Genomic DNA, 20,128 nt, shown 5'->3' with positions numbered 1-20,128 from the left:
CCATCGATGTAAGACTTCAACGTGCGCTCATTCAGCTGTTAAAACTCAGTCAAACAATTGCTAAGGGATGGAGGCCCTTCCATCTGAAAGGAGCAGGAGGGAGTTAAATTCAAACCGACCTTGCTTAGAAAAATTAGAGTCTACAGCATTCACTTTTTTAAATAAAGTAGTAAACGAACATATTACATCTGTCATTTGACATATCTGACGCCAGTGAATCATCTTCAGCCCCTTAATGATCACATAGATCTCTTTGACAGGATTATGGCTGTTCTACATTTTGGCAGAGAAAAAAAGAAGAATGAGCTTTAATAATTTTATGATAGATTTTGATGGCAGCCCGATACTTCTCTTTAGCCTCAATCTCATATGACTTTATCCATGTGCAATCCAGCACCTTGCAATGTTTCCTTTGTACAATTAAATGCTTATTGAACCCGGGTTCAGACATTTTTTTCGTCAGCATGGTCTTTCATTCCGGAATCGAGGAGTCCAAACTCGTCGCAATCCACACATTCACATTTCTTACCGCCACCTCAATAGTGGCGTCAATGTTTGAGATATTGCCTGATAAAATCTTATGAAAGTTAATGTCATCCAGTTGGTACCATGCCTGCTTGAATACAAATTGCCTCCTACCTTGTCTGAGAGAACTGTACTGTCATACAGAGGGGGACAGCAAAGTGGTTGGACCAAATTACAGGAATGGGAGTCAGTACCTCTAAATTTGGCAGATTTAAAAACCCCAGATCTAAAAGGTGACTGGCCTCATGTGTAGGGTCTTGCACGAGCTGGGAGAGCTGGATGGCTTCCAGATCCTGAATGATAATTCAGTGACTGGACAGAGGTGTTCGACTCAAAATGTGAATTCAGTTCACCTATTATAAAACTGGTCCATTTCTGCACAAATCATAGAATAGCATCCAACAGTGTTTCCTGAAAACGCTATTCCGGGCCAAGAGGCCTAATAAATAGGAACTCCGGAGAAAGCTAAATGATAATTTATTCCCATCTGAAACTGGGCAATTCGCTGTCCGGAATGTTAAGTAGATCCATCATGCAGATTTTTTTAAATAATGGCAATCCCACCTCTACTTTGAGTTACTTTGTCGCATCTCTTGATGCTATATCTTCCTGGCAGAGCTAAAACAGTGGATGAGTAGAAAATCCAATTAAGCCGGGTCTCTGATAATAACATCACATCAGGTGAGTAGTCCAAACTGAAGCCAAAGACCTCAGCATGATAGCGAGAACAGAGAATAACAGTTCAAGCTTAGCATGTAGAAACTAGATGGTTTATTTCTGCACCTCCCCTGATCGTGCCTGCGCATGGGATTAAAGTTATAACCACAAACATTTTTTTTTTTTTAATTAAGCTTTTATACATATAACCACAAACCTAGCATGTTGCTTGTTTCTTGTGCAGAACTACCGAACTGGCACATTTCAGTGGGGCTGCAGGGCAGAGAGCACGTAGCTGACAGGAGCTATAATGCAGGTCCTGTATTTCAGAAGTGGCACAATACCTGTTGCTGTCCAGATGCACACTGGCTTGCCTTTGGTGCGCCAGCTGGACGTCCACGCATCAGCCACCTTTTATGGGTAGTCAGGCTTCTTCCTGCATTGATCGGTTAGCCCACCTGGAGCGCACACCACCGAATCACTTCCTCCTTATGTGGCACAGCCAAAATGGCATACAAATAACCTCCCTTTGCAACTGACTGCGGACCGGGGAGGGTGCCGGGTGAAAATTAATTGATCCCCAAAAAAACGAGAAAAATGATTGCCCCAATCAAATTAGAAATAGTTCCCCAAGCCAATGCAAACTGCAAGTTTACATCAATTAACAGCTTAAATGCAGCTAAAGATGTTTCAAACACACCAACCACATTTACACAAAGCAACGAAGATGGATTTTTACAAAAAATTAAAATACTACTTGTCAGTCCTTCTAAAGCTGTCAATTTTTAAAAAGGACTGATTAGAGAGCAACATTCTTGTTCTACATTGAGTATCATACCAACTTTTAATGGAGTCCTCTGAAAGTGACTATCTAAGAGTAGGGATGGGTACATTGTATACTAATTTATTCAAAGGGTTATCCTTAGCCCTAGAAGTGTGTTTCCTGGTAGCCTACTCAGGTGAATGGGATTTATCAGCCCCTTTGACATAACTAAGATTTATTGCGACTATTGAAGAAGGAAATACAGAAATGAAGCTATCAGTGATTGTTTACATGACGGAATGGTATGCTACTACGCCTCGGATTTAATCAGTCTGCAAAAAAACTCATTTTAGCTGTTGCTTCTTTACCCTCTCAGAAAGACAGGAATGGGAGGGGCTTAAGGGTGCTTCTCTTCCATCAAGAGAGAATTCTGTTATGGAAACCAAGATAAGCCTTGGAACTGGTCTGTCACAGAGTCTGGTGAACTGGGGAATTAATAGGTGTCCTTCTCATAAGTGGATTAGATCTACAAGTTCAAAACTTTGGCAAAAGATTGCCATACCATTTCGCTCTATGAATATTAAACGAGTAGACTAAATTCTAGTTTTCTAAAACAACCTTACATGTTCCCCTTAATGAGCCTGTGCACTTTTGACAGAGTACTTGGGACAAATGACCAAATCCTTGGGACAAATATGCTGGGTTTGTTTAAGAGGATAATCTAATATGTGGCATTCTGCACAGATGCCCTAGTCACTCAGAAGAAGGTGCAAGTGATAGGGGGAAGAATTAGGCATCTTAAAAGTGGATTCTGATATTGGTTAAACCATCACATTGAGGCTCATCCCAGTTTTAGACCCTTTAGACACCAAAGGACAAACACTGAGGTTTGTCAGAGTCTGGTTATGAGTGTAAACCTGTATTACGTTGTGTGGGCACATCAAGAACAGGCCTTGTGTTATGCCATGCAGCTGCATCAGAATGACATTCAGCGTTAGTATCTTAAAGCACCATGTGTCACCCACAGTACAGTATTAGGCAGAAAAGTAGGCAAAGAGACTATCGGAGATATTTCTGCGACACCGAGGCTGTCCAGGAACAGATAACAGGGACCATGGGTCTAATTGAAAAGACAAGTACTCCACATCACCCTCCATATGACAAAGTCCGAACGCTGAAGTCTACAATACATCGGCCCACTTATGCTTCCAGCTTTTGATCACTCTATCTAAAAGGAAATCTCAAGCTAACCAAAGTATATGGGCTTCTTAGCTCCAAAGAATGAGCTGGTAAGTAATGTTGGTTCCGGTGGGTACTCGAACTGCAAATTCCTCACCTGGAAAATTTCCCTCAGATGCCAGACTGGATCCTGGGAGCTTTGTAGCAGTGCTCCCAATGTGCTGATAGGATAGAGCTGTGCAGCTCCAGGTTACATCCCTAATGCTTCGAAAGTGACAGAGCAAGCCGCATGCAAGCGTCACCCTGACTTTGACGTCAGTTTCTTTTCCATTTGCACACCCTCAAGAGGGCAAACAATTGCTGCTAATAGTGTGCAGAGTACTAACTTGCGACCTTTAAGATGTTATTAAGAGGCCACTCTACAAAACAGGAAGGTGGGAGGGCAGTAAGGAAAAGGGGCTTAGGTATTAACCAGAAAGAGTGTTACTGAAAGTAACTTGTTCTTCTGATGGATACTTTTAATCTCACCTTAGAATAGATATCAAAGCAGTACGTCCCCAAAGTGAAGGGTCTGTAGCTTGGGCTCAAACCAGAAAGTCTTGCAGAACGCACAGTGTGATCTGTCAAGACAGTAACTCTTTCTGAACATATCCGCAGAGTCCCACATAGCAGCTTGGCGGATATCATGGACTGTCACTTGCCAACGCAGGGGTAGTTTCTCTGTGGGCCCATTCTGCAATGGCTAGACGTTCCAGAGCTGTTTTTTCCAGTGCATAGCAGATCTTGGTGCAGAGGAGTATCCACTTTGCCAGGATCCTGCTCTGCACAGCCTTCCCTTTGTTTGATCCGGAGAACTCCACAAAAATGTATTAGTCCTCTTGCTGGCCCTTGGTATCAAACGTAAATGCTTAAAGTCCTTTTAATGTCCAACAATGTAGCCTATCCTCTTCTTTCAAGGGGTGGGGGAGCAAAGAAAACCATTACAGTATAGAGTTACCCAATGTGGAAAGGAGTTACAACTTTCAGTAAGAAGGCCACCCAATTTCTCAGTCCCAATCTGTCTTGGAAAAGGTGGTGTAGGGCAGAAACACTAAAAGTAGTTGCAGTTTACTTTCACAGCAAGTAAGCATAATCGCAATAGCGAAGCATTCAGACGTAAAAGTCAGGAGACACAGCGAACAGCCATGCATGGGCTCCAAAGGCATTACATGAGGAATGACATAGGCTAAGTTAAAATCCCACAGTGGCATCAGAAGATATTTGGGAGATAACATGTTTAAAAGTTAATAAACCTCATCACAACAGATGATTTAAACTGGAACGGTTGGCATCCATGATTGGAAATCAGACCTTGACTGGTGTCATAGGGCAGAACGTGTGTAGTATTAAAGCAGGGGCAGCCCCAAGAAATGGGAAAAGGTGTCAGGGGGACAGGAGTGACTTTAGGGGTTTTTGATGTGCAGTCATGATATTGGGGGGAGAAAGACTGGTACAATACTCCTGGTGAGCTGGTGCAGCTAAGCATTTATGAATGGTAACAGGCCATAAAAGCATCTACCTTGATGTACACTCGACCACTGCTTTGATGATGTATACATTTCATTGTATGGCATGTTAATCTGTATTCCTCTCCTACAGCTGTACGATGACCAATGCTAAAGGTTGATCTGGTAAATGTAGAAAGGTCACAAAAGGTTGACAACATTTTACGTGTCCACTGCATGGCCTTGTTGGGCTACATATAAAGAAAACAAAATGATTTCTAGCTAGAAATTTGTCCCATGCACGGCATAGATGAATTTTGTGGGGGGCTGTCAGGCTGCAAGACACCCACTACTTCAGGCGCCAAATCAAAAGCATTCAATTGCAACAGCCCAATCGCCACAAGGCAATATAAGGTGTGTAGATCTGGGTGCCTGACTCTGCAATTCTGCTGAGACGGAGGGTCCTCCCGAAATAGTACCCTGGTCGGAGGACGGATGCTCAAACGTTTTGGGTATCTCACTCTCCTGGCCCAATCCAGGACCTCTAACATTACTTGGGGCTTGTTTTTGATTTTCAGCAAATAGGAAAAGTAGTGACAGGAAGATGTACAGAAGTCCCTTGCTCAATTCCAGCCAGAACGTGTCACGTAACAAGTGCTCTGGTGGAAAACTTAACATGCAAAATTGCTGGCTCTGTGTGTTTTGACTGGATGTGAAGAGATATACCCAGGGCTCTCTCCACTGATCAAAAGCACCCTGCGCCACCTCGGGATGTAGGTGCCACTCATGAACTTCCAGATAACTTCTCTGGCATTCAGGGACCCTGCCAGGAGATTAACATTGTAGCGTTCCTGCCACAGCCAGAGACACACAGTCTGTTGGCACAGAACCTACGACCAAACACCTCCATGCTTATTGCAGTACCACATGGCAGTGGTGTTGTCTGTGAGAACCTGCACAGGCACTCCCAGATAAAGGACCTGTAGCTCTAAAAGCCTGACGTGGAGTCAACCCGCTACTGGAGAACAGAGACCTCTGATCTCAATCTCCCCAGGGGACTCCTCCGTCCCAGAAGTGACGCATATGTCACCACTGTCGGCAGGACAGATGTCAGCCACCACTGCAGATCATTGATCATATCCCAGGAGACCTGGATAATGCCAGAAAGACAGCCTTAATTCTGATTCCACTGGGATTTTAAGCTCCACTGCGGGTTTGCATGTGCCATCTGGCAAGGTGACAAGGAGGATGCAAAAGGCTAAGAGGCCTCAGAGCCAACCTCACCCAGAGCTACTGTCACCTGAATCTAGGAGTGAGCCTGAGACATCAGCATCAGCGACCTGAATGTCCTGTACTCATTGCTGCAGAGGAAAGGCCTTGAAATCAGCTGAGATTTGAGCTCGTTTATGGTAAACCCCAGCAAAGTTAGAAATAGGTCATCGTCCACAGGTGGTCAAATACTGACGGCAACAAGTCCATTTTTATAAGTCAGTTGCTGAGGTATAGGAATACGGGAACTCCCGACCTATGAAGATGGGTAGCGAGCACATCCATTTGTTTTATGAACACCTGAGGGAAGCTGTTGAGGCTGAAGAGGAGCACGACAAAATGCTCCTGACCCACCTTGAACTACGGATAACGCCAGTTCAACTGCAGGGCAGGTATATGAAAATATGAGTTCTGCATGTCCATGGAGACCATCCTTCTCCTAAAGACCTGGACAGAAACCATCTGAGCCAATGCGAGCATTCTGAATTTGTCTGTCCGTAGGAAGGTATTTAGGAGTTGGAGAAGGCCATTCTTTATGGGAAGAGGAAGCAGCAGGAACAACCACCCCGCCAAGTCTACTACCCGCTCTATGGCACCCCTTAGAGAGAAACAGGTATACTCCATGTAGCAGGACAGACCGCTGCTTTTCTGAAACGTATTCTGCTGTGCTGGACCCTGCTTCACACACTAGTTGGTCGTGCACCACCAAAGCCAAACTAAAGCCGTTTCTTGGCCACTGTAGCATGCGAAGATTAATAGGAGTACTGTTGCCCCGCCTAGCCTGCACGTTGTCTGCCGGTTCTACGTCACCAAAAAGACTGGCCACTTTGCTGTATTACTGGCTGACAAGGCTGTCTCTGCTTATATGGCAGATCCCTGAAATAGCCCCTAAATGTTCAGAAATGGTGGTAAATTGGTTTGCAGGATCATAAGCCAAAGGGAATGGACAGTAGCTCTGCAGTCCTTAAGGCATTCCTAACGGACTCTGCTTCCCCGCCAGAGCTGCAAGACCCATCAAAGGGCATAAACATTAAACTGCAAGAGAATCCAAATACCCTCATCCAGGCATGGCTACGAAGCACAACATAGGCACCAAGTACCCTCCCAATGAAGTGCAAGCCTGCGTGAATAACGTACTTGGCCATGTCCTACCTGTCAAAGACAGCAAGGACCTTCAGGACGCAGATAAGATCCCGCTGGCCATGCCCCACAGGACAAGTGTATAAGGCCTAATAGAAAGATGGCATCTACATATCTGAGTGCCAGGCTGGCAAAAGAAAACAGTTCCTGAAGACAATCTTTTTGCATATACAGGGGATTGATTTGAAATTACGTGGGGTTTTCCTGGAAAAAACGTTTTTGTCACAATGGTGGGCAGCTTTAATTCTAGTACGTCCACAGCACTCTGAAGCACCACTGCAAATGGGGCATTTTCTTTAATCGGTGGCCTTTTTGACAAGTCAAGCTCTGTCTCAGAGGAGGTATCAAACCCACGGGTGTTTTGCAAATCAAGGTATAAGGAATCATCATCAGCGTAAAGGGGGGAGAGCATGCACTTCCCCTCACTCATCAGAGGGACAGCAAGCAATTCTCCTCACTCTCATCAGTAGTATCTAGCAGCGCACATGGTCCTGCCACACAATAGGAGTCAGAACCAAACAGAAATTGGAGCCTCAGCTGATAGTTGGTAGAGACACTTGGTTAGAATTAAGCTTCAGGACAACTAATGGCACTTTTCTATTTTGCGCAAAATTGATCAAGCTGAGCTGACGCCGGTTCTGGATTGATTTGGGTGTTGGCACCAGATCATCCATTGGCCACAATGGTGTCTGTACCTGAACCAGGGCAACGCTTTGACGGCAACCAGTGTAGATCTAGAGGCAGCAGTAGAAGATTGTCCCAGAGTTGGTACTGGTCTGGTAATGGATCCCAAGGGATGGCACTGGGGATGACCTGCTGGGGGGACACCCGACTGGAGGCCTCTGCATTTCCTTGTGAGCATAAGGAGTGCTATGAGGTACTGGAAGTCCACTGAAGATTTCAATGACAACCTAGAAACTTGCAGTGCACTGGGACCAACTGAGGAATCAGTTCCAGTGCAGGAAATCTCGATAGAACGTTGCATAAATCTTGACGCCCCTGCATCTTCTCTTTGGAGTCAGGGTAGCAGGATGAGGTCATGCCCCACTTCGCTTTCTTAAGCTTGCATGTAGACTTGTGCTTTGACTTACCCAAAGATTTTGAGCAGGAAGTGCAGCACTCTAAGAGAAACTGCCTCTGGTTCAGACCCACAACTTGGAGCAGGAGCTGTGCAAAGATTGTGACTCCTTATGTTTGACAATGTACTAATTTGCCTCCCAGTCTTCAATCGCCTCTGTGTGCATTAGAGTGCATTTATCACACAACTAAAGAGTTGTATCTAAATCACAAGCACCAAAGGCACACTTTGTGCTGCTCTATAACCGATATCTGCTTCCTTCAGTCGGGCAAGGCGTGAATTCTGACGTTTTAGGGGAGGGCATTGTTCTTTTGCATACTAAAGTAAAGTTATGGCATCTACAAAATAAACGAAGTATCCGTCTGCCTGTACAAAAACACATTCTGTGCACATGTAAGATGATTACCATCTGGGATGACTCAAACTACGTTGGAGTGTTTCTCTTTTATATATATAGTGACAATCTCATCATCTGGTCCATTCAGGCTTCTGAAGGCCAGGATGGGCTCAACCCTACAGAGGTAGCTCTTTGGATATATTTTCTGGTAACCAAGGAGCAAATCTAAAAAGGACTTATCCACATCCAGATATCTCTTTATTAGCGGGGCAAATGGGCAAAATAAAAATAATAATAGTAATTATAAGAAGGGTCACTCGAGTAAAACAATGGTCCTATGACCCTCAGTTTATCCACATGTTTCTGCCCTACTCAGACAGCCATATCTGATACAGGGCATTTGTCAGGATAGAAAAAACTATCACTGCCACAGTGATAATATATGGGTGTCTAGTCACTTGTGGCATGCACACATGAGAGGAGTGTCTACAAGCCTCTTCAGAGTCTGGTACTAGAACATTTCATAATGAGTGGTATCCGTACAGGTATTATTTAGTCCCACAGATGGCAGAAGGAGGTTTGGCCCTGTAGTCATACAGTCCTTAAGGGTCCCATAGCCACTTGTGTACCTATTTAGTACCGCACTAAACCGGCTTGCCGTCCCAACTGAAAAGAGTTAGTGAGCGAGGGTTATATATAAAAAAGAGAAAGACTCGCTTATAGCTTGATTCACCCTGGATGGTAATCATTATACATGTGCACTGGATGTGTTTTTGTGTAGGAAGACGATACTGAATAGGTTTTGTAAATCACGTTCCAAGAAAACGTATCCCAGTCTTCCTTAGCTTCTACAAGGTCTTCCCTCCCTTCTGGGTGATTAGTCTCCACTCTAGGGTCTACCTCCTGTTTGTTTAAAGAAAGGTATGGAATCATCAGAAGACAGACAAAGTTGGTAGCAGAGCTCTGTATCTGTATTGGAAGGCACACAAACTAAGCATGCAGTCATAGTGTTTATATACGGCTCCACACTGTCACTTCCAGGATGTCATGGAGTCAATGCAGAGTCCCACAACACAACCTATCAACATAAGACAGCACTGCTCCAAAATCCTCTGGATTCAGTCTGAAGCCTAGGGGATATTCTGAGGTGAGAAATATGTGGTTATAAGTTGGAGATGAGTTGGCCTAACGGCTAGGGCGCTCGACCTCTGACCTGGGGAACTGGGTTCGAGTCTCGTTAATGACACTTAACATTCTGTGACTCTGGGCAAATCACTTAATTTCCCCGTGCCTAATAAAATAAAAAAAAAGATGAATGCGTGTCCTCATGTAACGTAACTGGTGCTATGTAAAGCGCTTGGATACCTGATTGGATTCGGGTCAAGTTCGCGCTATATAAAACAGCAAAAAAAAAAATCATCCGTCAGAAAGATTCTTTAAAAAACAGGCTTGCAGGAAGGATGTAATTTCAGTTCTGGAACATCCATAATTCATGTTCAGAACATTACTTACACTAAGGTCCATAACAACAGATAAAAGTACTTTCACATCCAGTGCTTTAACTTGAAGGCACTAGGTGAGAAGTTGGCCTGGTATATGCTGTCCACTAATTAAAGTGGGCACCTTGCCCCAGTCCAAACAACCCTTATGGTGATATAAGAGGTCAAAGATAACCTTAGAAAGCTATCCAAGTGGTAGCTGTGGATAACAGCCTTCAGGCGTAGCCTTAAAGGAATGTTAAGCAGCTTGTTTTACCAGAATGCAACCTTAATGTATTGGTTAAATGAAAGGAGAACCACACAGTAGTTATAACAATATGTGTTTATTATTATTATTATAACACACCTTAAATACCACACAGTATCTGCTACACGCAGATAAACACAAAGCACACAATACTGTAGCACAGAAACAATCGCAAGTAGCACTAATACACAGTGGGCTCCCGGGGGGGGGAGACCAAACCATATACTAAAATAGTGATAAAAGGACCACGACTCGAGTCAAGACAGTGTCTAGAGTATGTAGAATCGTTGTGACCCCAAGGAACCACCCAGGGTGAGTAAGTAGGGACCCCACAGAGGACAGGTGCAGTGTGAGAACACGACCGCGTGCAACGTACAATTCAATGGGAGAGTCGTGGTTGCAGTTTTAAAGTTTAAGGACCCTTTCCAGTGGATTACGAGGAAACCCTTTGGAATATAGAAGGTTGGAGAGAACCCCACACATGGATACCAAAGTACCAGAGATACCTATCCCAGGGAAGCCAGGTGCATAGGGCTAAAGTGGCGTCGGAAACCGCTGTCGTTCTCAATGGGAGTCTTCAAAGAAATGCCACTGCTGGAAAGAAGAAAAGTGTCCGATGGAACCCACAGGTGGATTCTTGATGGAAGGAACCTGAAAGCAGATGGGACAGAGTCTGGGTCACTCAGGAGTGACCAGGGGCTCGGTAGACGAATGCCCACCGATGTCGGGTGCTTCAGGCGTGAAGATGGAGACCATGACTCTACAGCTGCAGGGACCAGGAGATGTCGAGAATAACCAAGAGCTGGAAACGAGATGCCCCACAAAGGATGTCGAGTGCTATGTGGTCGGTGTACAGCGGGAGCACCAACAAGCCTTGGCAGCGGCAACCAACGAAGAAGGTCAAAGAAGGTTACGGTCTGGCCCAGCAAGGACCAGAGGACTCACCACAGCAAGGGGAGTCAGGGCAGGCCTGGAGCTACCAAGGGAGCCCACGAAAAGCAGTGTTGTCCATCAAGTGGACCCACAGGCCGAAGGCAAAGGAGTCGCGAGGAGACCGTTAGTGTTTCACAAAGTCACAGCTTGCAGCACACAGAGTAGGAGGAGGCCGAAGTCCTTTGTACGAAATGTACGCAGAGGATGGGGCTATCGATCGCCCAATGCACTTAGTTGAGGAACACCAACAAGCATATGCACTTGCAAAAGTACGCAGTGCACAGGGGTTCAGGTTATGACATCCCCACAAGGGATACTAGTTTCAAACTCGGTGAGAGGGCAGTTTGACCTCCAGGAACGTAGGAACCCACCTACTGTGTTGCTGGAGCCTTCAGAGTCCACAGGAGCTCAGGATCACCAGACCGGTCAGTTGCTTTACGGTGCCTGCGAATGCAGGGGAGTGACTTCTTCACCCCAAGGGAGATACTTCAGTTGTCCTTGATGCTCCACAGGTCCTGCACGGAGCCTGTATGGTGCACAGGCACAGACAATGCTTTGGACGGAGAGGGAGAAGAAGTTGGGCCAGTCGAAGTCCAGCGATGTCCGTAGTGTCCAGACAGTCGAAGGTCAGTGTTTTCTTGATCAGAATCTTGTCCACTTCAAATCTAGGGTCCTACAGCCAGGTAAGCCATTTTGTACCCACGGGAGAGGGTTGGACAGATTCAGGGGACCCTCCCAGGGGAGGGTCAGGACAGTGGGGAGGTTACTCCCATGTCCTTTGTCTAGTTTCACGCCAGAGCAGGAGCCAACGGCTCCCAGGACTGGTTTGATCTGGACTATGCACAGGGACACCAAATGTGCCCCTTGTGCAGACTTTCAGGCACTTTGGGAGTGCACCCACCTAGCCCCAATACACTAAAACCTTTCTAGGAGGTGGTCACACCTCCCTGTGACAGGATGCCTATTGTGCTGCCTTCCTCTGCTAGAGCTTGGCTCAGCAGCAGGAGGGCAGAAATGGGTCTCTGGTCAGCAGCAACCATGTTGTGCTGTCCGGGTCGAGAAGGCTGGTACTAGGAAGACCAGGGACCCACAAAGCATGTTTCTGAAGTGTGGAATCATACCTCCCACACTGGTTACCGGTGTGGAGGTATGATTCCAAGGTGTTTGATACCAAACACAACATGGTTTGTTGCAGCCGTTTGAGATAGCATTTTATGCGAGCATATAAGGCACCTCTTCCTATATGTCGGGCTGCGCCATCGACAACCCGGGATAAACGTCTCTGAAGGCTGCAGGGGTGCTCCGCTCATGCAGGGGTACCCTCTCACATAAAACGCAGCACCCTGACTTTAGGATTGTGAAGGCCTGCTATAGGGGTGACTTATAGGTTTTAAGTGCAGTGACCTATAGATGTAGTAAACCTATATCTAAAGTAGGTGGTGCATGCACCGTCTTACACAGGCTGCAAACACAGGCTGCAATGGCAGGCCTGTAGTTTCATTTTGCATGGCCTCTCATGGGTGGCTTAATACATGCTTCAGCCCATGGGAGGCCTCTGGGGTACCTATGCCCTGAGTACATGTGTACCATATACAAAGGACTTATAAGGGTACCCCAGTATCCAATCTGGAGTGTACCTAAGAATATGACATAACATTTCAGGGAGAAATCAGATAGACTGGGGTCCTGAGTAGCAGGATCTCAGACAGACTGGTCAGAAACAGTGTACCATCAAGCAAAAAGTGGGGCTAACCATAAGAAGCAGAATCTACTTTCCTACAGACTACAACAGAGAAATTAAAGAAGCAATCTGAAAAAATAATTTTAAGATACAAGTCATGTAAACAATTGATCCCCTACCTAATGAAATGTTATTAACATTACTTCTTAGGATAAGGTTTGCAACTAAATTAATTTTGCCGAAGACAAGCTATACAAATTGGTGAAACCTGCACTGACCGTCTGTAATGGTTCCAGCTCCACATGTCTCTGTTAGACCATAGCCCTGCCCGACTGGACAGCAGAAGCAAATGTTCATGAACCGCTGAGTTGCTGCAGAAAGCGGGGCGCCACCACACAACATTACTCGTAGTTTTCCACCAAGAAGCATTCGGAACCTATTGAAAACCATTCTAAAAATAGAAAAAGGAACATTACAATTCCATTCATACCAACATTTGGAATTTTAGCTTCCACAAGTTATTGTTTTTCCCCCAAATGTGACTAAATCCCTGCTTGGCCGAAAGGAACCTGGTTCGTTTATTCAAGTTTGCGCTCAACAGACATGCGTAAGTCTTTAAGCTGTTTTAACATGAGATAATTTTCAAACATGAGCACAGATTTTTAACCCATTTGGTGCGTGTGTCGGCCAGTCGCGACACATGCACACCCTTCCCTGGTGCATGGAACGGTCACTGTCCAACACCAGGGTAGGTTTTTAGACAATCCACAAGTGCAAAGTTCCAGTGTTTCTTTTTTATTTCCCGGAGGAGACGCGAAATCGGTTCCGCTTCTCTCCCTGCCCCCTTCCACCCATCTGTGATGTCAGGAGTCTCGCCTTTCCAACAATGCCTTCTGGGCACAGTTTTACTGGCCGTGGATCATGGTGAGGCCCCAATCCACAGCCAGGAAACAGCCAAGGATCTTGTTGGGGGCGGGGGGGGAGAGAGGGGGCGGCCATCCTGTAAGCCTGGTGATCTGGTCAACAAGCATTTTTCGCAGCAAAAAATCACAACAGATTTGCAAATTTGTGACAAACTTACATTAAAAAAGTGGTCTTCCGCGCTTGTTAACACATGGGCCCCCGGTGGTCCAGGTCCTGGGGGCTTAGTAATATATATATATTATGGCGAGGCAGGCGCATACGTCCCCCCCTCCCTAGTGCCATTCTTGGCCCGGGACGGGCAATAGTTATTTTTATTGGAAGGGGGCCACACCGAAGGGTCTGAAGAGCCCCGGGGACCACTTTCTCCCTGAGGTTATAATCCTCCAAGAGGAATACAAGGACACGTCTGATTGAGAGCTCAGACGATACGCCCCCTTTCTCCAACACTCTGCAAATGTACCTCCTGGCGCGCTACTCCTTGGGGGATTAAGTCCCCTTGGATGCTGAGGGCTGTTGGGGGCCAAAAACCCCTTCTGTTACCACCAGTAAGTACCACACAATGGGATTGCTGAGAGCTCGGAGGCCATGCCCCTTTCTCCACTACTCTGCAAACACACCTCCTGGGTTGGGGCATAACGTCCCAATGGATGCTGAGGGCCTTTAGAGGCCAAGAACCCCACCTGTTACCACCAGTAGGTCCTACACTGTGGGACTGCTTAGAGCTTGACAGAGGCCTGCTCCCTTTTCCCACCCACTGTACAGACCCATACACCCACTCACACACCCATTCACAAAGCCATGCAGCCACAGACAAACCCACTCACACACCTACTCACAAACACACTCACATAACCGCTCACACACCCAGTCACAGACCTAACAGCCACTCACACACCTAATCTACAAGGTTACAGTTAGGAAATACATTTTTTAAAACCTTCAAAACTCACCCCAAAAAAACCCTTAGGTCACAGGGATGATGTTATAATTAGGAACTAACATTAACAAAAAGGTTAAAGGGGCGGTATAGTTCGGAAATTTAAAAAACGTACAAATTTCCTGGAAAGAAAAAAAACAAAGGTTACAGGGACTTTATAGTCAGGCTGAGATTTCACACGCACAAAACCATTGAAATTGAGTAGTTATAGTTACCTGAGATAACTATAGCTATGTCCCCGCAATGCACAGCTTATGACCTCACATATTACATCACTCATGGCCTGGTCAGTGGCACCACTGATTACATCATTAACAGAACCACTCACACAACCCAACACACACTCACAGATCCATACAACTGCTCACACACCCACAAAACCACTCACGCACCCACTCAGACCCCTACAACCCCACATACACTCACTTAGACCATACAACCACTGACACACCCACACCACTCACACATCTGCATACTCACACACACACATACAACCACTCAAACACCTGCACACACACACATACACATACATACAACCACTCACACACCACCACTCACACACCGACACACACCCATACAACCACTCACGCCCACACACCCACTCACATACCCATACAACCAATCACACACCTACTCACACACCCATATAACCATTCACAACCCGCTCACACCCATTCACAGACCCAGAAAACCACTCTCAAACCCATTCACTGACCCATACGGCCACTCACTTACGCACTGACAGACCTATACGGCCACTCAGACACCCACTGGCAGATCCATACAGCCACTCACACACCCACAGACCCGCTCACACTGATACCAACACTGCCACTCAGATGACATATGTTACAAATAGTATAATTCAATAGTAGTAGTACACAAAGAATAGTAATTTAACTTACGCAGTAGCTTATAATCTATCAGAAATGTTTATGAAACACACTCACTGGACAATGGCATCGGTGATGTCCCTGACCACCAACTATAAATGCCTAATTTCAATGGTTTTGTGCTTGTGAAATCTCAATCCATCTAGAACGTCCCTGTAACCTTTTTTTCCCCAGAGTGTATGTGTGTATATATATATATTTATTTTACCTACTGGCGGTCGCCAGTATGTAGTTATAGTTAGGACCCAGTTTCCATAGGAAAAGCGGTTTTTGTTTTCCAATAACTTTGGCGCCGGATGACGAATATTCGCTAAATTTTCAAAACTCGTGGGGCACTCCGGTCAGCTCCTATCCTGAAAGCTTCGGGGTGATTCGCCAAGCTAAGGCCGAGAAAAAAGGGGGGTCCCAAAACGCGTTTTCTCCATGTTATTTTCCATAGGAAACTTTAGACACGACTACAGCCCGGACTGCTGAACGGAATTACACCAAATTTGGCAAAAAGGTAGCCCTTAGTTCAGAAAGAGACTTTATTTTTTTTTTAATGATGGAAGTCCGTTCAGTAGTTCCTGAGAGATTAAAAAATAGAGGTCAAAAAATCAATTTCCCATAGGAAACTTTAGACACGGTTACAGCCGAAACTGCTGAACGGAATTACACCAAATTTGGCAAAAAGGTAGCCCTTGTACAGAAAGAGACCTTTTTTAAATGGTGTAAATCCGTTCAGTAGTTGCTGAGAGATTAACAAATAGAGGTCAAAAAATCAATTTCCCAAAGGAAACTTTAGACACGGTTACAGCCGAAACTGCTGAACGGAATTACACCAAATTTGGCAAAAAGGTAGCCCTTGTACAGAAAGAGACCTTTTTTAAATGGTGTAAATCCGTTTAGTAGTTGCTGAGAAAATCCAAAAATAAAAAAGTTGAGATATATAGAGTAGCGGTGGATCCACGCACCCTGCCGATCACGAGCTGCATTCGAATTGGCTGTCAACACTTCAAACCAGGAAGTGTTGGTAGCCATCTTGTGCCTTGGTAGAACCAAGGCACAAGAAAAGAGAAAAAGAAATGTGCAAAACAGGAAAAGGGGGCAGGGTAGAAACACCCTGACCCCCTAGGCCACAAGGACCCTCAGGGCCCAAAAAAGCCTTTTTTTTTTTTTTTTTTTAGTCGGCTGAATTCGCCAAGAAAAGAGAAAAAAAACGCCTGTGCTTTGTTTAGTTAAATATGGGGGGGCACAATCCCCCCCCACACTGCGCCGGAGACCGCCGCCCCCGGGGCTTTTCAAAAATATTTGCGGGGGCACATGGCCCCCCCCCGCAGCCCCAGGGACCGACACTTCCCGGGGCTTGTTTTTTAATCTGTGGGGAGGCCTTGGAGGCCCCCCAAGTCCCGGGGAACGCCACCCCCGGGGCTTTTATTATTAGCGGGGCACACAGCCCCCCCACTGCCCCGGGGACAACCACTCCCGGGGCTTTTTTTTTTTTTTATTGAAACACCTGTGTAGGGGGTTGGCCCCCCCACAGGCCCCGGGGACCGGCACCTCCCCGAGGCACTAATATTTAAATGTGGGGGTCCATAACGGAACCCCGAGCCCCGGGGACCACCACCCCCGCGCTGTATCAATGTTGGGAGGGGGGCAGTGCGGCCCCCCTCCTGGAGCCATTGATAGCCCTGGAGACCACCACCCCCCAGGGCCGGCTCCTGCAGTGTCCCGGGGTGCCCACCCCCGGGACACTGCTGTTTGCTATGGCAGGGCGGGAGCCTTGCAACTCCCGCCCTGTCATAGCAAACTGTGGTTTGGATTTTGGAAGAGAGCAGGAAACCTGCTCTCTCTTCCAAAATCCAAACCACATTGCTTTTCCACACAGGAGCTGCATGTCAGCAGCTCCCCATGTGGAAAAGCAATGGCGGCTCCCCCAGGACGCAGGGAGCCGGCAGGGACCGTAGGGGAATTGGTGCTACCCAACAAGAGGCCCGGCCCCGGGAGATGGGGTCCCCAGGGCCAGAAGTGGCCAGGGAGGGGGGCCACGCAGCCCCCCACCCCATAATAAAAGAAAACAATTTTATTTTTTTTTTTAAACCACCCAAAGGCCGGCCCCGGGGGTTGGCTCCTCGGGGCCATAAATAGCCTGAGGAGGGGGGGGCCACAGAGCCCCCCCCTCCAAATAATTTTTAAAAAACAAAAACACTGGCCATGCCCCAGGGGATGGGGGCATACGCCTCCTTCAATTTTTTTTAAAATAAAAAAATAGGGTTTCACGCCCTGGGGGATGGGGTCCCCAGGGCCCATAAAATAGAAAAGTAAGGGGGGCCACACAGCCCCCCTTCTCAAAAAATAAAAAAAACAAATTTACACGCGATCGTGCTGGACGCCCCGCCCCTTCCAGCAACACTCTGCAAACGCGCACTGTGGCTCGTTTTAAGTTGGGGAATTAATTCTCCTTCAATCCTGAGGGCCCCTGGGGGCCAACTAGCCCACCAGGTACCTCCAGTAAGCACCACAGACCTGTGTTGCGGAGAGGTGGTCCAGGCAAAGCCCCTTTTTGCAACGCAGCTCTGTGACGCTTACTGGAGGTACCTGGTGGGCTAGTTGCACCCCAGGGACCCTCAGAATTCAAGGGGACTTAATCCCCCCAACTTACAACGAGCCAGGGAGCGTGTTTGCAGAGTGATGGAGAAAGGGGGCATGGCCTTTGTCTACCTCTCACCAATCCCACTGCGTGGGGCTTACTGGAGGTAAGAGGTAGGCTAGTTGGCTCCTAAAGGACCCCCAGCAGTGAAGGGGACTTCAATCCACATCCAAGAGCATGCTGGGGAGTGCGTTTGTAGAGTGGTGGGCAAAGTGGGCATGGACATGGACTTAACAATGCTGCTGTGTCATGACTCATGTCACTGACCATGTCATGAGTGATGTAATAATGGACGTCATCAGCAGTGCATTGCGTGCGTGCAAGTTATAGTTAGCTGAACTAACTATAATGGGAAGATTTCTATGGTTTTGTACAAGTGAAATGTCCAACCAACTATAACGCCCCTGGAACCTATGGTTTTTTCAGTGAATTTCTAAGGTTTTTTAAATGCTAATTTCTAACACTAACGTGCCTGAAACCTATGTTTTTTTCCCAGTGAAAAAAAAAAAGAAAATATATATATATATATATATATATATATATATATATATATAGAGAGAGAGAGAGAGAGAGATATATATATATATAGAGAGAGAGAGAGAGATATATATATTTATTATACTATGTATACATGTGAAAATGTCTCGGTCTGCCAGTTTGCCTCGGTGGCACAGAAAAAATGGGTGGAACTGACGTCAGCACGCCGACGAGGTCCACTTATAGCTCCGATGACGTCATACGGTGTTGCGAGCGGAGCCGTGCTATTATGACGTCCTCGTCGATGTGGGAGAGCTAGGAAAGAATTTCCGTGAAATGCTGGAGCATGGGATATTCACCTAAGTGTTGAGGCTAGTCCTTTGGGAGCAACTGTTTATGTTCACTCCAGAAACTGAAACCAGTGATCCAAGGGCAGAGGCTCTGCAGATGGCACACGAGGTGGGGTGCCCATTCGTGTGCATCGGCGGGGCAGCGAAGTGACAAGCACCACAACCCACAAAAAAGGTAACGAGGGCACTGAATAACACAGGATCTTCTCTTTGTATCTGGCAGGAACAACAAAGTTAAAATGCCCTAGTACCAAAATGTAGAAATAGTGCTACAACGGTCTTCAAGAGGACCTGTGATGCCGCTTCTGCCTCCCGTACCCTGGAGGCAGCACATGGGTCACGTGCTACGGTCATACTGCGGTGGGACGCAAACTCGTTGACCTCTCATGGCACTTGTCCACACTTCAGGAAGGACGCTTTCCATTAGCTATGTTTTCTGATGACGTGTCGCGCCAGTCCCGTCCAACAACAGAGCTCCTTTAGATTCAAACAGACTCTTCCATTCTCTCACCGGAAGTGAAACCAGGTCACGCGGACACTTTCACAATACAACAGCTGGGAACGCACTTTTCGGTTAAAAAAAAAAACACATCCCTTTCTCCTAATTAATAAAATAAACGTCTCACTGAAGAACAGGGGCCAGCTTCTATCGGTAAACAGCCGTTACGACTTTTTTACTTCGCGATACCACTACAACGCATGTACTACCACGCATGCGTTGTACATCGTGAAGTCATTACTACACATTTTATTAGAACGCATGGTCATTTACCACGCATGCCTTTACAACAAATTTTGTTGTAGACAATCCACGTTGTTGTAAGGAGACAGAGGCTGTTCCGTTTCCTCACATCGACGGCACCACCCCTCAGAGACGACGTGAAGCTGGAACTACGAGGAGTGAGAGTTAAGGGGGATTGGGCATGGGGTGTTTTTTTTCTCTCTAGGGTTTAGGGTAAAGCAGTGGTTTTTTGGTAGTGTAGGGGGTCGTGCGGGGGGTAGTATTTTAGGGTTTAGGGTAGTGCAGTGGTGTTTGGGTAGTGTAGGGGGTTGTGCTGGGTTAGTGTTTTAGGGTTTAGGGTAGTGCAGTAGTGTAGGGGGTCGTGCTGAGGGTAGTATTTTAGGG

At 46.5% G+C, this 20,128-nt stretch overlaps 1 protein-coding gene across 3 annotated transcripts in view; it reads right to left on the bottom strand.

Annotated features, from left to right (window-relative positions):
* The window catches only part of ACSL3 (acyl-CoA synthetase long chain family member 3), a 536,429-nt gene that overhangs the window by 72,597 nt on the left and 443,704 nt on the right, over nt 1-20,128 (bottom strand). For all 3 annotated transcript variants that reach the window (XM_085634281.1, XM_085634280.1, XM_085634282.1), the window contains exon 10: nt 13,071-13,243. In XM_085634281.1, the coding sequence (XP_085490407.1) occupies nt 13,071-13,243 (173 nt within the window). The remainder of the gene's footprint in view (nt 1-13,070; nt 13,244-20,128) is intronic.

This window comes from Triturus cristatus, chromosome 11, assembly GCF_964204655.1.
Source record: "Triturus cristatus chromosome 11, aTriCri1.1, whole genome shotgun sequence".
Classification (NCBI taxonomy): domain Eukaryota; kingdom Metazoa; phylum Chordata; class Amphibia; order Caudata; family Salamandridae; genus Triturus; species Triturus cristatus.
This window is presented reverse-complemented; position numbering and strand designations above follow the sequence as displayed.